This window comes from Onychomys torridus, chromosome 11 (genome assembly GCF_903995425.1).
Source record: "Onychomys torridus chromosome 11, mOncTor1.1, whole genome shotgun sequence".
NCBI lineage: Eukaryota > Metazoa > Chordata > Mammalia > Rodentia > Cricetidae > Onychomys > Onychomys torridus.
The window spans coordinates 15,582,092-15,600,247 of NC_050453.1; the positions used below are offsets into that span (position 1 = coordinate 15,582,092).

General features: G+C 38.0%; 1 protein-coding gene across 20 annotated transcripts in view; it reads right to left on the reverse strand.

Moving 5' to 3' along the window:
* Cdc42bpa (CDC42 binding protein kinase alpha) overlaps nt 1-18,156 on the reverse strand; it is a 206,671-nt gene that overhangs the window by 153,946 nt on the left and 34,569 nt on the right. For 19 of the 20 annotated variants that reach the window (XM_036201790.1, XM_036201799.1, XM_036201801.1 and 16 more), the window contains exon 2: nt 14,738-14,829. In XM_036201790.1, coding sequence (XP_036057683.1) covers nt 14,738-14,829 — 92 coding nt within the window. Of the gene's footprint in view, nt 1-14,737; nt 14,830-18,156 lie in introns of those variants that run through there. The other variant, XM_036201804.1, reaches the window with a different exon arrangement.

The window sequence follows — 18,156 nt, forward strand, 5'->3', positions numbered from 1 at the left end:
ACCATACTCATGCTAGATGGTTTGTTGTCCTTGTCTTATGCTTTAGCTATACTGAACTTCTCAAGACCTGCTATAGCAGGGTGGTTTGGGTCTAGTAGAGACACGTTGCCGTGACTGTTATTGATTGTGTTTTTACGATAAATCTGAAGCATCTGGATTTGAGAGGATTGCAATTCATCAAGTCTTGTCTTTTGTGGGTGGGTGTTTGTTCCTTGGTTTCTGTTGCTTCCTCTGGTTATTAACAAAGTTTGGTGGCTTTGGGTTTCCTGGTAGGGAATGTTTCTGAGATCCTGCCAGGTGTGGCCACTGGGGGTCCTAGATAGAAAGTGTTTCTAGGTGTTGGGAACTGACACTACAAATAGGAGGGTGGGGAGCTAAGAGAGTCCACATATGAAGGAAATCTGGGTGTGCCAGGGTTTGCGTAGACCCTGGGGATGGGAGCAGAAAGGGAGGGAGAGCAAAGCTGAAGATCTGCAACAAATCTGGGGAGGAGACTGGGGAATGGAGATGTTGGGGAGAGAGAGTGACGGTCAAGGAAATAAAGAGTTGGTTCTCTGAGAAAAATCACTAAGATTGACAAAGCCTTAGCCAAATTTATGAAAAGGTGGAGAGAAAAGATCCAAATTAACAAAATTAGAGGACACTGAGGAAATCCAGGGAATCATAAAGATGTATTTTAAAAACCTATACTCCACCAAATTGGAAAATCTAAAAGAAATGAATAATTTTCTTGATACATAGCACTTATAAAAGTTAAAACAAGATCAAATAAGCCATGTAAGCAGACCTATAACCCCTAGTTAATTAGAAGCAATAACTAAAGTCTGCCAGGTGGTTTTAGCACAGAATTATACCAGACTTTCAAAGAATTAATGTCAATACTCAGATTATTCTATAAAATAGAAACAGAAGGAACACTGCTCAATACTTTTTATGAGGCACAGCTACCCTGATATGTAAACCACATAAAGACTCAACAAAGAAAGAGAGTTACAGACCAATTTCTCTTATGAACATAGATGCAAAATTTCTCAATAAAATACTTGCAAACTGAATCCAAGAACACATCAAAAAGATTATCTACCATAATCAAGTAGGCTTCATCCCAGAGATGCAAGGATAGTTCAATTAATAAATCAATAAATGCAATCCACCATATAAACAGATTGAAGACAATAACCACATGATCATCTTAGTAGATGCAGAAAAGGACCTTGACAAAATCAACACCCCTTCAGGACAAAAGTCCTAGAGAGTCTAGGCATACAAAGGACATACCTCAACATAATAAAGGTAATAGACAGCAAGCCCACAGCCAATATCATTATACATGGAGAGAAACTCACAGTATTTCCACTAAAATCAGGAACAAGACAAGGATGTCCACTCTCTCCATACCTGTTCACTACAGTACTACTTGAAGTCTTAGCTAGAGCAATAGGACAACTGAAGAAGATCAAGGGGATACAAACTGGAAAGGGAGGAGCCAAAGTATCTTTATTTGCACCAGGAAATCCCTACAGTATGCTGTGGATGTCTTTCTGTATGCTGTGAATATGTATTGCTCTGATTAGCTGATAAATAAAGTTACATTGATCTATGGCAAGGCAGCTTAGAGATAGGTGGGAAATCCAAGCAGATATACAGAGAGAAGAAAGGAGAGGAGAAAGATATGCCAGGAACCACCTAAGGTGAAGTAAGATGCCAGCAGACCAGTAATGCCACGGCCATGTGGCAAAACATAGATTAATAGAAATGGGTTAAGTTATAAGAGCTAGCTAGCAAGAAGCCTGCATAGGCCATACAATTGGTAATTAATATAAGCCTCTGAATGGTTATTTTATAAGCGGCTGTGGGACCATGGGGCCAGGCAGAACCAGAGGAACCTTCCAGCTACAACAGCTCATAAACACTTTCAGAAAAGTAGCAGGGTACAAAATTAATACACAGAAATCAGTAGCCTTCCTATATGCAAACAACACATGGACCAAGAAAGAAATCAGGAAAACAACACCTTTCACAATAGCCTCAAATAATATAAAATATCTTGGGGTAGCTCTAACCAAGCAAGTGAAAAACTTAAATAATAAAAATTTTAAGAAATTGAAGAATATATCAGAAGATTAAAAGATCTCCTACACTTATAGATCAGTTGGATTAATAAAGTAAAAATGGCCATCTTGCCAAAAGCAATCTACAGATTCAATACTATCCCCATTAAAATTCCAACACAATTCCTCATAGAACTTGAAAGGACAATTTTCAGCTTCATGTGGAAACACACACACACACACACACACACACACACACACACACAACACAAAGATAGCTAAAACAAGTCTGGATAATAAAAGAACTGCTAGAGGTATCACCATCTCCATCTCAAATTGTACTACAGAGTTATAGTAATAAAAACAGCATGATATTGGCACAAAAACAGACATACTGATCAATGGAATTAACTTGAAAACCAAGATATAAACCCACAAACCTACAGACAGCTAATTTTTGATTTAAAAAAAAGCCAGAAATACACACTGTAAAAAGACAGCATCTTTAACAAATAGTGCCGGTCAAATCAGATGGGTACATGTAGAAGAATGCAGGTGGCCTACACCGTATCACCTGCACAAAACTTAACTCCAAATAAGCCCAGATACACTGAGTCTGAAAGAAGAGAAAGCAGGGAATAATCTTGAACTCACTGGCACAGGAAAGGCTTTCTGAACAGAACACTGATAGCATAGGCACCAAAACTAACAATTAATAAATGGAACCCCAAGAAACTGAAAAGATCTGTATATGACCAACAGAAACATTTTTGGAGGTTCTTTATCTCATAATGTTTTGTCGGGGTTTTTGTTTGTTTGTTTGTTTTAAGCCTTACAATTCCTTTGCATAAATGTTATGGCTCAGCTGTGTGTTTATACAGGATTCCTGTGTGTACAAACATGTGTCTCTGTATCTGTGTGTTTGTACAGAATTCCTGTGTGTACAAACATGTGTCTCTGTATCTGTGTGTTTCTCAAGCTTTTTCTTTGGCTCTTTCTCTTCTGTTTGTTTGATTGATTTGTTCTATTCTAGTTTGTTTTACCTTACATTATTACTATTATTATTATTATTATTATTATTATTATTATTATTTATATGCCTACTGTTTTCTAATTAGAGTCACAAAGGTGTAGATTCAGATAAGAGGGGAGGTGGAGAGGATCTTGGAGGAGTTGGGGGAGGAGAATCATAATCAGAACATATTGTATGAAAAACCTGTTTTCAGTAAAATAGAAAAAAATTTAAAATTTAGAACTTTTATAATTTTAACAGACAGATACCAAATTTAAAATATATATACAGAGAATTAAGACACAATTATAAAGTGCATAATGAATGAAACCCAAACCAAGAAATACAATCATGCAGCAAACCAGAAATGTTGCTAGGTGGCACTGTAATGAGGACTACTCCTAAGGGCACAGCCGAGGAGCACTTCCGTGTGCACTACAACCCGGAAGTGCTCCTGTGTGAGCTAAAACTCTACCTCCCCAAAGAGACAGTCAGACCCTTAACTGGTGAGACGTTGTCCTTCCTGTGTTGCTTCCCGCACCCGACACACCGTCAGGTGTTAGAACAAGGTCGGTTACTCTAGCCTCACAGAATGGGCTGGGCACTTGGTCCCTCCTCCCCTACCCAGTGAAGTCAAGATGATGCAGAGAACTTGCAGATACATTCACCTCAAACTGCAAGGTTCTTGTATGACTTTCCTCGTCTATCTTTGGTAGTTGCCTGTATATGTTAATTATTTCTACATATATATTTTTAGTGAAGAATCTCTTGTATTTGTAATATATTTCATTACTATCTTATGTTGTATGATATTCTGTTTGTGTTCTGACAAACACAGCTTGCCTGGAGATCAGAGGGCAGAGCTAGCCACTAGTTAACCATAGAGACCAGACAGTGGTGGCACACACCTTTAATCCCAGCACTTGGGAAGAGGAAACAGGAAGACCAGGTGTTCAAGGCCACATTGAGCTTCAAGACTGAATCAGTCTAAAAGAGAAACAGAGCTGGGCTGTGGTGGCACACACCTTTGATCCCAGCACTTGGGATCTCATGTCTTTGATCCCAGCACTAGGGAGTTGGAGACAGGAATATAAGGTGGGTAGAGACAGGATCTTCAGCCCATTCAGTCAGATTCGTAGAAATAGGATCCCCCCATTTAGTCTGAGGTTTCACAGAGGTAAGAACTCTCTAATGGCTGGCTGCTCTTCTCTGATCTTTCAGCTTTCACGCTCGATATCTAACTCTAGGGTTTTTTTTTTGTTTTTGGGGGTTTTTTGTTGTTTTTTTATTTAAGAAATTTTTTATTCATTTTACATACCAACCACAGATCCCCCCCTCTTCCCAAGCCCCTCTTCAGTCTCCCTCCCAAAGTCTACCCCCTTTCCCTCCTCCAAAAAGGTAAGGCCTCCCATGGGGAGTCAGCAAAGCATGGTCCATTCAGTTGCTGACTCCAGGTTTTTGTTAATTAAGACTAAACAGATTCACACTTCATCTAGTGTCCAACTTTTAGAACATGAATTCATGAAAATGCCTCTTGCCTGTGGCTTTGCAGCCACCAGCACAGGCCGGAGCTGCATTGGGGCTCCTGCTGGAGTCACTGACCTACCAGCTAGGTTTACCTTTCTTTTTTCCCCAACCTCTGAGCAAATTTGGGGTTGTTCTGTTGCAGCCTCTCTGCAACAGACTGTACAGGCGCTTGGGCTTCCAACGCTGTGGAGGTTTGCCGCTTTCACACATTCCCCACGCCCATTGCTGGCTCTGTGACTTCTCTCCCAGAGGGCTGTGGGCGTTCCCTGAACCCCTCCTTAGGCTGCTGCCACACCAGGTAGCTGCCTTGACACCCACTCGGGCTTCTACTGTTCTACACAGCAGCAGTCAGCCTCACACTTCACCATCATCTTCACCATCATCCTCAGCAGATTTGGTGAGACAACTGGGAAGTCTTAAAGGAAGGAATCAGTTAAAAGAGAGAGGTTTTTCCCACATTAAAAAAATGAGAAACATACCAGGTGGCAGTGGCGCACATCTTTAATCCCAGCACTCTGGAGGCAGAAACAGGCAGATCTCTGTGAGTTCGAGACCAGCCTGGTCTACAGAGCAAGATCCAGGACAGGTACCAAAACTACACAAAGAAACCCTGTTTCAGAAAGAGAGAAAGAGGGGGGGGGGGAGGGAGGGAGGAAGGGAGGGAGGGAGGGAGGGAGGGAGGGAGGGAAACACTATTACAATGGAGACAGTTAGTCTCTGCATGATTATGCAATGGATGGTTTAAAAATGGAGCAATTAAATGAAGGGATGATCGCCTTAGCTGGGATTGACATGTTAATTATCATTTTGATAATCCTTACTGTTGGTTTGATAATTCTTGGATGATCTCTAAAAAAGTTGGTTGATATGAGTGTCAAGATACAGGCCTTAGAAAAACTTATTAAAATGGATCATAGAGATATTCAGACCAAGACAGAGGAACTTAAAGGGGAACCAACCTCAGCATTACATTATAAAATTAGAAAGTAACAGCCCAAAGTTTTCAAACAACCAACCTTAATTTATCTAGTCATCTTACAGGAACTGCCAAATGACAGATATTCCCAAGGCTGTGTAAGATTTGACTGTATTCCTGTGGAAATGTTAGATTTGAGGAGATTTAAGGAAACAATAGTCTCATATGGTACGCATTCACCTTTTGTGAAGCAGATGCTAAATTCATGGTCAACTAGTAAAAGAATTGTCCCACAGGACTGGAGAGATTTGGTTACAGCAGTATTGGAGCCTGGGCCTCAATTACAGTGGAGGACCTGGTGGAAAGATGAGGCTAGGACCACTGAACAACAAAGTGGGGTTACAGGTATTAAAATCTCCCAAGGCCAACTTCTTGGAAAGGGCAATTACGCTGCTGTTTAACAACAAAAAAAAAAGTCTCTATATGATGACATGATGACCACACCTTGGCTCTATGCCATGCAGCAGCCTTGAATGCTTGGGACAGAATAGGAGAAGTCAGAAAGAAAATTGAGTCATTTAAGAGTTATTCAGAACCCAAAAGAAAACTTGACTTTTTTTTTTAAGCAAAGATTCACATCAGCTGTAAATAAAATTATAACAAATTCAGATGCTAGAAAAATAATTATTGAAGCTTTGGCTTTTGAAAATGCTAATTCATAATGCAAAAGGCAATAAATTAGGCCTTTAAAGGCAAGATCAGCACCCATAGAGGAATGGATCGCAGATACAGTCAATATTGGATCTCATAGCCATGGTGATGCTTGGAGAGGAGAGGTGATTTCCAGAGGCTTGAAGAAAAATCAAAATGTTAGGTGTTTTAATTGTTGCAAACAAGGTTTCCTGAAAAGGGACTGTAGACAGGGCCTTCCTAGAAACAATGTTTTTTCTAGGAATGATTCCAAACAGAAAGCCCCTCCCTTCTGGAGTATGCAAAAGGTGTGGCACAGGCAGACACTGGACCAATGAATGCAGATCAACAAGGGACAGACAGGGGAACCCTTCGCTGTGAGGAAACACGCTTCAATCTTAGATTATATTTAAAAAAAAAATCACATTTGGGATGATAATATTGTTTGGTGGAGTTGCCTAACATGCACAAAACCTAGGCCTTTGCTGCTTCTTTTTCATTCCAGTTTAAACACAGAAGCAGAGGTTTTGCTTTGAATGATGATTAGGTTCATCCCAAAGATGATTATTATCTTTTTTTTTTTTTTTTGAGACAGGGTTTCTCTGTGTAGTCCTGGCTGTCCTGGCACTCACTCTGTAGACCAGGCTGGCCTTGAGCACACATCAATCCACTTTCAAACTCATAGTTTAAACAGTCTAATTAAAAGTACAGATATTAACAGGATGTATTAAAATTTGCAAAGCCTAACTGTATACATCTACAAAAGATTCACTTTAAATACAACTGTAGAAGACAGTGTTCACACCATAGCAAAGCTGACTGACAGGGAAATCAAAGCACAAGGTCTGAAACACCACCTCACATAAAAGAGAAGCAGTCCACACTGATAAGCATCAAGAAGACATAGCTGCTTTGAGTGTGTTGCGCCTGCTGTAACAGTTTTCTAAATCGGGAAATACATACAACTAACTATAGGGAAGAAATGAACACTCCCATAGTGACTGACAGAACTCAACAATGATCAGCAAATTATGGAAGATCTTAGTAACAGCATTGATTATCTCAGTCACACTGACATTAGTCAAACATATGAAGAATAAGTATTATTTTTAAGGGCATGTGAAGTGTTGATTAAGAACACTTCACATTCTGCCCATAAACAAATTATGAAATTAGAGAAAAATCAAGAGTACATTATCTCACTGTATATAACTCAAACAGCCAGACTTTTAAAAGCAAAGAATAACTTTCACAACTCCTGAATAGAAGTTTAAACAGTATTTTGAAATCAATGATAATAAAAAATACCTTTGGAGGCCAGCCAGTGGTGGTGCACACTTTTAATACCAGCACTCAGGAGGCAGAGGCAGGTGAATTGATGTGAGCTCAATGCCAGCCTGGTCTACAGAGTAAGTGCCAGGACAGCCAGGACTACACAGAGAAATCCTGCCTCAAAAATAAACAATGATAATAATCATCTTTGGGATGAACCTAATCATTAAAAGTAAAACCTCTGCTTCTGTGTTTAAACTGGAATGGAAAAAAATAAGCAAAGCTCCAAGTTTCACCTTGAGAAGGTAAAAGACAAATCAGTGAACTAAATCTAAAGAAAAGGGCAAGTCCTGCTCTGGCCTCTCCATGCATGTGCAGACATGCACACTTGCACATTCACATGCAGTGCACATACAACATGCATGCGAGTGCATGTGTATACAAACAGAGAGACAACTCATACAGAAAAAAGTAGCTCTGATTTTTAATTGCATTGAAAAGCCTCTAGTAAGACTCAAGAAAAAGAAAGTGTGAACTATGTGAAAAAAGGACCCTCACCTCAGACTCTACAATAAAAGGATATTATAAACAACCTCATGAAAATAAACTTGATAAATGTTAGCAGACATAGTCCATGAAAAATAAATCATACTAAAGTTGATGTTAACTGAAACAGAAAAAGCGAACTGGCTAACTCCATAACCATCATTAATCAATTGTGAGTATTAAAAACCCAAGTCCACATTATTGCACCATTAAATTCCATCAAACATTTAAGGGAAAAAGCAGTGCTGTACAAAAGCTTCCAAACATTAGAAAAGAAAAGAAAACCACTCTCCCAACCCCTTACTTAAATTCATCACAACCCTAATATCAATGCTTGAAAATGATGAAAACAAAAAATTATGGATCAACGTTCTCCATGAGTATGTATGTAAAACTATCTAACAAAATATTAATGATTAACTGAAGAGAAAAATATCTTGAAAGGCAATCCATACCTAATAGACCCTGTACCAGGAATTGCTTCAATAGTGGAAAAACCAATTATACACCATCACTAAAAGCATTAATCCATGAATGTAATTAATAATAAGAATTTCATGGGGCTGAAGAGGTAGCTCAATGTTAAGAGCACTGGCTGCTCTTCCAGAGGACCCAGGTTCAATTCCCTGAACCCACATGGCAGCTCACACCTGTCTGTCACTCCAGTTCCAGCAGACCCGACACCCTCACATGGACATGCGGGCAAAACATCACAGCACATAAACTAAAAATAAATCATTAAAAGATTTAAAAAAAAGAATTTCACTAAAATTAAAAACTTCAGTTTTGCAATAATAGGTAATGTTGAAATTTGCATGGCAAACAGACACATTCAACAAAAATCCATGCTGCAAGTATCACAGCACCTTACTTCAAATCATGCTACAGTACTGTCTTAGTCAGGGTTTCTATTGCTGTAACAGAACACCACGACCAAAGCAAGTCTGGAAGGAAAAGATTTACTCGGTTTACAGTTCCACATTGCAGTCCATCACTGCAGGAAGCCAGGGCAGGAACTTCAGCAGGGCAGAACACTGGAGGCAGGAGCTGGTGCAGAGGCCACAGAGGAGTACGGCTCACTGGCTTGCTCTTCATGGCTTGCTCAGCCTGACTTCTTATAGAACCTGGAACCACCAGTCCGGGGATGGTGCCACCAACAATGCACTGGGCCCTCACCCATCAGTCACTAATTAAGAAAATGCCCTACAACTGGACCTTTTGGAGGCATTTTCTCAATTGAGGTTCCCCCTTTCAGATGACGCTAGCTTGCGTCAAGCTGACATAAAACTAGCTAGGTCAAGTGCCATACTCAACTGATAGAATAAAATAGAGGAGCCAGCACCAAACCCTTGCAGTTATCACCATCTGATATTCTGCACATATAGCAAACTTTACTTTGGAGAAAAAGGTAGTCCTTCAATAAATGGTGTTAGGAATACTGGATAATCATATGTAGAAAAACAAGACTGGATTTCTAACTGTCACCCTACATAAAAATCTATTTAAAAATGGGTCAAAGTCCTTAAGAAAACAAGCAAAATACTTCAAAATATTAACCCAGCCAAGGAAATATTACACACACAGAGAAGAGACAATCTACAGAATGTATGTACTAACTATTAATCTAATGGGATTAATAGCCAGAATATATAAAGAACTCAAAAAACTAAATATATATACATGCACAAAAACATCAAATAATACAATTAATAAGTGAATAAAAATCAAAATAAATCATTACAGTAAGTGAATAAAAGGGAAAATCCATACAATTATTGCAGTAGATGCAATGATTATTAAAATTTTAAAACTTCAGAAACTAGTATTAAAACCCATTCTTCAAACAGAACACATCTAGCAAAACACCTACAATTAGCATCATATTTAACAGTAAATATTGAATCCTTAAAGTCTTAAAAAATCCTTAATCCTAAATCCTAAAAAAAAATCCTTCTTGCTAAATGTCAGTGAAGGGTAAGTATATCCACCTCATGACACACTGCTCAACACTGCATTAGCCACCTAAGTAGGTGCCATAAATCAAGAGAAAGAAATAGAATGTACAGTCTGTAAAGTTAAAAAAAAAACAAAAACAAAAAAAACTGTCCTTCTCAAATGACTAAAACATGACATTGGGAAATACAAGGCAGATATAAATAAAAATCAATTGTACCTACATATCAGAAATATAATACTGGATATAAAAATTTTATAGTCATTTGCCACCAAATCAAAAGCATCAATACTTGAGAATAAATTTAACAAACTGTGCATAATACCTACAATCTAAACCTTAAATAAGTCGGACCTTAAGAAGCAACGAGAGGGCTGAGGAAATGGCTCAATGGGTAAAATGGGAAATGGCTCTAACCATGCAAGTGTAAGAACCAGAATTCAAATCCCTAGGACCCAGGTAAAGCTGAGCTTGGTGGCAATCTGTGATCTCAGTGCTCCTACAGCCAGACATAAGGCGAAGACAGAACCCCCAGTAGCTCAGAGCCAGCTAGCTGAGTATAGAGCAGAGAACAACAGAGAGACCTGGTCTCAAACATGGGGGAAGGCAAGATTCAACACCTGAGGATCCACACCTGACTTCACACACACAGTGTTACACAAGTGCTCCACCGGACACACTCCGACTTTTCAAGAGAGAAACTCCTTGTCTGTGAACTAGATTTAACAGTAGTAGATGTCAGTTTTCCCAGAATCTATCTCTACACACTCAGTGACTCAGCTCCAAACTAGTAGGCATGAACATAAAACGCCAAAGTCCTAGAATTACTAACACAACCCTACACTCCCACGCCATTCACTGCACACTCTCACTTTTTAGAATAAAGCCACGGGAATTAATTTACTGTGCTACTGGCACAAACAAGACCAAGTGATAAATAGAACATGCAGCACACAACACATACACACTTAGAGAGCCAAGTGAATTTCTTTTCTTTATCAGAGTGCTAGCAAAACTATTTCAATAAAAGTATGTTTAAACAATACTTCAGAAAACACAAAATAATCAATACCAATTGAATCACAGACTCAGACATAAATGGAAAAGATTTTTTGAAAGATTACAGAAAGAATTTCTTTTTGGGGAGATGTGGGGGGGAGACACGGTCTCATGTTGCTCTGGCTAGCCTCAGACACACTAGGTAGCCATGACTGTGCTAAACCCCTGCCTCGGCCTCCCAGTGTTAGGATCACAAGTGTCCATCATCATGCTTGGCATTTCACAGGACGAATTTCTAAGAAGATGAAAGCAGGTAGAATGACAGGTTAGAAGTTGCAAGTACTTATTGCTTTTGCAGAGGACCTAGGTTCAGTTCCCAGCCCCCACATGGCAGCTCACAACCTTCAGTAACTCCAGTTCCAGAGAGCCAACACCATCTTTTGACCTTTTCAGGCACCAGGTACCATGGTACACATATATGCATGCAGACAAACCACTCATATACATAAAATAAAAAGAAATGTCTTTTTTTATGATGAGAGGAAAATATTCACGATCTTCAGACTAGGAAAAAATTCTTAAACACAAAAATCACTAATCATTACAGTTTAATTATTGAATTTTATTTGAATACAAGATCTACCAGGAAAGGAAAAGTCAAACCACTTTTTGGTTTCCATGAAATCATTTGTATCCAGAATATACCAGTAACATTCAACTCTTACCTCCCTAGCACCCCTCAAAAAAAAAAAAAAAAAAAAAAAAACCCTACTTGTCCAAAGGATATCTACATGATATAAAGGAATACAAAAAGGTATTGGGCATTAATAAAACTTAACAGGAAAAGCAAAATGGAGTCACAGTGCACACCACCACAAACCTAGCAGAAGTGGTTTACGTTAGGGAAACGAGACTGGTGTTACAGAGAGAATGAGGATGACTCAGTACTTAGGAAATTATTTGGCACTATCTACTAAAGCTAACTATGCCTACCCCAAGATGCAGGAATTCCACTCCTAGGTTTATATAAAACACAAATGAATGTTTCTACCTCACCAAAGATGTAAATAAGAATGTTCCTGACAGCAATATTCTGAACAGCCAAAAACCTTAAGTAATTTTAGCAATCAACAACGCTATTATGAATGAAAGAAGACATATGGCGTAGTCATACCAAGAAATACTGTGAGCTAGCTAGTGGAAACTAGGACGTGGGGCCAGTACGACAGCTCAGTGGGTAAGGCACTCTGCTGCCAAGCCTGATGACCTGAGTTCAATTTCCAAAACCCACATGGTGCAAAGAGAGAAATGACTCCCACAAATTGCCCTCCAACCTCCACATGCATGCCATGGCAAACCACACACACTTATATACATGCACATGCACAGAGAGCAGAGACACATACAAATAAAGAGATAATAAATGTTAAAGAACAGATGAGAAGAAAAACAAGGGTGTGTGACACGTAAGTATAATGTGGAGTACAGAAGCTAGGAACAAGAATATATAGTAAATAGTTCTGTTAATATAAAATTAAAAATCAGGTCACATAAATCTATAAGAGAGGGGAGGGCAAACAAGGAACTGGTATTACACTTAGTAGCAAATCTACTATAAGGCTACAGGAAACAAACTAAAAAATTCAGCTAGGTATTTAATGTAGATGCTAACAGTTGAAATATTTCTACTCATATCAGACTAATGTATATCAGAGAGCATCGCAGAGATAGCAAGAGCACTCTACAATGAAACAAGAGTTCATCACTAGGAAGACAAAAATGACTGTTGCTGGCAAACACTGAAAGAAATAAAGAAAAGAGAAATTCTCTCAGGAAGAAATAGATCAAGGAAAAAAAGAGTCAAGGAAAAAAACCAAAGAATAAACTAACAAACCAACTCCTTTCTCAGGAAATGGCAGCTCAAGAGAAAAGAGGAAATTTTAAATAGTTAATGGGTTTGACCTAATAAATTCCAATCACACAATATATGCTACCTCAGCTCTGGTCACATTATAACTCAATGGCAGAAATGACCAGAAATCCTGGAGGCCCTTAGAAACAGATGAACTCAGCCGGGCGGTGGTGGCGCATGCCCTTAATCCCAGCACTCAGGAAACAGAGCCTGGTGGAGCTCTGTGAGTTCGAGGCCAGCCTGGGCTACAGCAAGATCCAGGACAGGCACCAAAACTACAAGGAGAAACCCTGTCTCAATAAAAACAAAGAAAGCAGCAGATGAACTTGTAAACTCATGGCTACAGAACAAAACAACTGGAAGCGTACACTGGCAGTGGACAGTAACGGAGGCAGGAGAGCACTGCTGGGAGGAGAGCAGCCGGAGGCACATTTCAAAGAAGAGCTGGCAACCAATACTCTAAGTCATCTATTTCAGTAAATTAGAAGAATGGACAGCCAGTTAACACCAAGAAAACAAAACATTAAAGACTGTGAATTCCTCTACAGCAGCAAAACTGAAGAGGCCGAAAGTCAAGTCCACTGAAAACAAAGAGAAGTGACAACTCCCTAGCACAACAAATTGAAAGATGAGATCACCAACAGCCATATGAGTCAATAACTGATCAATGCAATACTGAGTTATGAAAGTAACGAGGCAAATAAACTGACACATGATATTGAAAACTCCATTGTAAAAATGAAACATACTGACTATCTCAGAAACAAACTCCAGGTTCAGAAGGCTTCACCTGTGAAACTCTAGAAGCATATAAGGAAAACGGCAATGACTTCAGAAGCTTGCAGAAAGCGGGAAGAGGGGAAATACTCCTCTCATGAGACCAGCAAAGCCAAGACCCCAAAATCCGATGGAGGTATTGAAAGGAAATTACAGGCCTATTCTGTCCAAAAAATAGGTGAAAAAATTTAAATACAATCTTTTAAAAGCATGCCAAATCTACTGATGCATAAAAAGGATAACACACAACCAAGCTGGAATCATTTTATAAATATACAGTTAGTTTAATATTTGAAATTAAAAGTGAAGTTCAACACATTAACCAGATAAGGGAAACTGACTAGTGTCTCAGCAGATGTAGAGGAAGAGCTTTATTGAAACTCAGCACATTTCATGATTTTAAATTAGTGCAAAGACTAGTCATGAGGCCAATAAATAAAATTCAGCTAATTATAATTATTTGTATTTTCAACAATTAGACAAAGAAACATAAGGCATTTTAATTAAAATAACCTCAGGAATACCATACATCTAGTAAACCTGCTAAAAGATGTGGAATTTTCTATATGAATGAAGCTACAATCTTATAAAGCCCTAAATAAAAGGAGATGTATATCCTGTGTATGGATTAGCTGACTCAATCTTAAATTTTCAATGAATTATAAACTCTTCTCCAGTTACAAGAATCCTAACCCAAACTCAGATCTCTCTAGCCTGCCATGTACGTGTGCGCTCATGCTGTGTGTGTGTGTGTGTGTGTGTGTGTGTGTGTGTGTGTGTGTAAACACAAGGAGAGGAAAGAGCAGGATCAGAGGAAGAAACTCTACCAGACAGACCAAAACTTCTTAGGAGACGAAGTAGCATGAGATAGTGTGACCTTGGCACAAGAAGGAAACAGACAAACAAAATTCAGTACACATTAAAAAGTGAAGCATTGTAGAAAACAATTCATGCAAAATTCATGTTTCATTTACAACTTTAAACCATTTTCTGATCAGCTATATCAATTATAACAGCAAGCAAATATCTCTCACCAATATATTCTAAAACAATTAGCAAACATTCTATAAAACCATCTTACCTCCCCAAAAGCCCCTCGACCAATCACCTTTAATATTTCAAAGTCTTCTCTGTGTAATCGCATCTGCTTCACTTTAGAAGTGAATGGTTTTGCTGAAACAAAAACAGAATAAGTTACTTTCTTAATAAATGTGATACAAATTAGATGTACAATAAATGAGTATTTCTTAAACAATAAAAATCTAAATTATAATTAAGAACTAAACCAAAGCACCTTTAAAATCTAATCAAACTATAGAAGCATGAATTAATTACTATAAATAAACAATGGTTCCTTTATGTGTATATACATTTACATTTTTTACATTTATTCATTTTTTGTTTGAGACAGGATCTTGGGCATGTAGTCCATACTGGCCTGCAACTCACTGTGTAGCCCAGGCAAATCAGTAATCCGCCTGCCTCTACCTTTACAGGAGTGAGTGAGTGAGTGAGTGAGTGTGTGTGTGTGTGTGTGTGTGTGTGTGTGTGTGAGTACATGTGTGTACATGTATAGGTGAAAGGACAACTTTGGCTGTCATAAATGAATGAGTGAGTGAGTAGTAACTGAATTGCCTGAGACAATAGTATGTACATAGCCTATTTATGTTAATACGACATGCTTCCACAAAATCTGTATACTTGGCAGATTCTCATTTCTCATATATAATTCTACAGCATTTGTTTGCCTTATGCTTTTAGGGAATATGTGCCTGTATAGAAAGATACTATCCTTTATTTCTCCTTAACATACCCATTATAAAAATGTCAGAAAAAAACCCAAACATTTTAGCAACCATGTGCTATCAGAATAAAATTTTAGTTACTCTGGTTTAAAAAATAGTTTATCTCAATACTGCCAATTTGTCAAGTATTTTACAAGATGCTAAAGATATTAAGATGAAAAGAAAAAACAAAAAATAGGTCTTGTCTCTAAGTAAATAATACAAAAAATACTATTTAAAATTGTTAGTATGGCTGAATGAAAATTGCTAATTTAAAAAAATCACTGCGCACACTACAAAAAGTGGGGGAAAGTAAAAACTAATGGGATTCTCTATTATTTACTAACTAAATGTACCAAACTTTAGTTTTAAAACTGGCAAGAATCTAACTGACAGGCACAGTAGTGTTTAACTGCTGGACTGTCCACTAGCTGGCTCCCCTCTTTTTCTGGTCTTAACAGGGCATGTTACTACTTAGGGAGGAGCCTTAACAACTTGAACCTTTTTTTAGATAGACCCTTGTTTTGACTTTAATGGTTCTTTGAACACACAGCTGAAACTTCTGCTTTGACTCCTTTAGAAGATCTCCTTCTGTGTTCATAAACCCATTTTGTCTGTACTTCTCTTCCCTCTGTACAGTGTGCCCAGCTCACTAAACCTGTGAGTTTTCGTTCCTTTACTGTTCACTGAAGCATCTTCATTCCAGCTTGTTTAAAGATACGTAAAAAATATATCAATAAAACTTTTAAAAGACAAGACAGCTGAGCATGACTTCAGGGTCTGGTAAAACATCTAGCATATGTGTCTTCTCAGTGGACTTTTGATAATTCATTTCATGTTGTCACATTACTGTGCTTCATGTTTTCTAATTCTACAAATGATAACTATATAATTAGTATATAGTTTCTATGAATTAGTTATTGCATCAAAATTAAAAATTTAGGAATGAGGTTACTAATGACAGTCTTTTGTTTTCAAAACTCTACCATATGGAGAGGCTGGATAATCCTCACTGAATGACTTGTACTGGTTTTTAGTGGTCTATTTTTACTGCTTTTCCTTATCATTACTGTTGAAAGTCTGCAGATGTACTACCACCATCCTTCAAATTATATAATGTTTATTTGATCCTTTCTACATTTCTGTGAATCTAATGTATACAATTCTAAATTTAATTTACATAAAATGCCACCAAAGAAAGCAGAGTCTAATTGGAATTAACCTCCTCACCTCCAGAAAAAAATTAAGTCATTTTCAAATTTAGATATAGACATAACAGCAAAAACAAAAGTCAACTAATCATAGTAAGGTGATAAACATGTATGTATCCAATAATACAACCTCAAAATGCATAAAGCCAAAACATAGAATATCTCAGCTTCCTGGAAAGACATTTTATTTCAAATCTCTCTGTGTAACTGACCTCAAACAGACCTGTAAAATGACAATATATTTGAATAACAAACAGATATAGCACAATAATGGCTGGACAACATTATCTTCAAACACATTCAATTCTATAGATTTTGATAATATCAAGCCATAAAACCACTGCCAATAAAATTCAAGATACTGAAAATATGAAAAAATCATATATATATATACATATATGTGTGTGTGTGTGTGTGTGTGTGTGTATAAATGCAATTAACCGTAAATCAATAAAAGACAACCAGAAATGCTGATAAGCTCTGAAATTAAAGGGAAGAAATAAGTAATTAGAAACAACACAAAAAAAATACTCTATGTCAAAATTTGGAGGATACAGACTAAACCAGTGCTTACAAAACAAATAAAACTTTAGCCAAGTCTGAAATAGTCTGCTTTAAAAGGAGCACTGAAACTAGGCTCCAGAGCACAGAACCGCATGTATGACACAGTGAGACCCTGTCTGTGCCCTACCCCACACCAACAGAATTCAACACATAAAGAGAAAGCAAAATGAATTACATTGCTTAATTTGAAAATAAGCACATAATAAAAAGGGCAGGGGCTGCAGAGGTTGCTCGGTGTCTAAGAACCTACACTGCTCTTCAACAGGTCCCAAATTTGGTTCCCAGCACCCAAGCTAGGCAGCTCACAACTGCCTGTTACTCCAGCTCCAGGGGATAGCTAATGCCTCTGGCCTGAGGGGACCAGCACTCTTGTGTACATACCACAAACATGCACACAGGCATTCACAAAATCATTTTAAAAAAATTTTTAAGGGCTTAAAAATACTATTTATAAAAAGCTAATTTTTAAAAATACCACAAATAAGAACGTGAACAATATTACAAAGTTACTGAGATTAAATTAACAAAATTATCATAATCAACCTATGTTGCCAATTTCTTGTGACAAACTATTCTTACAGAGTAGCTAATTATTTTTCAAAACTGAACATCTAAATCATTCAATAAATAAAATCAGTGTGTTAGTCTTCCCCAAAGAAACCACCAATAGTTAACAGCTTTACAAGTCCTACTAAAAAAATGGCATGCCATGACACACTCTGAAGGCAGGGAAGAGATCACTGGCACACGGGTGAAAGAATGAATATATGCCATCCGAATGAACTTTCTCTGTATCATTCTTCAGGAGGTCCATGGTCCTGAGAGATCTGTAGAGAGAGCTAGCTGTCACCAGCAGCACACAGAAGGAAGTGTGACTCCAAGTGGGAGCAGCAGGAACAATGCAGTGTTGTCACAGTGGTCCCTGCACCTGCCCTGCATCT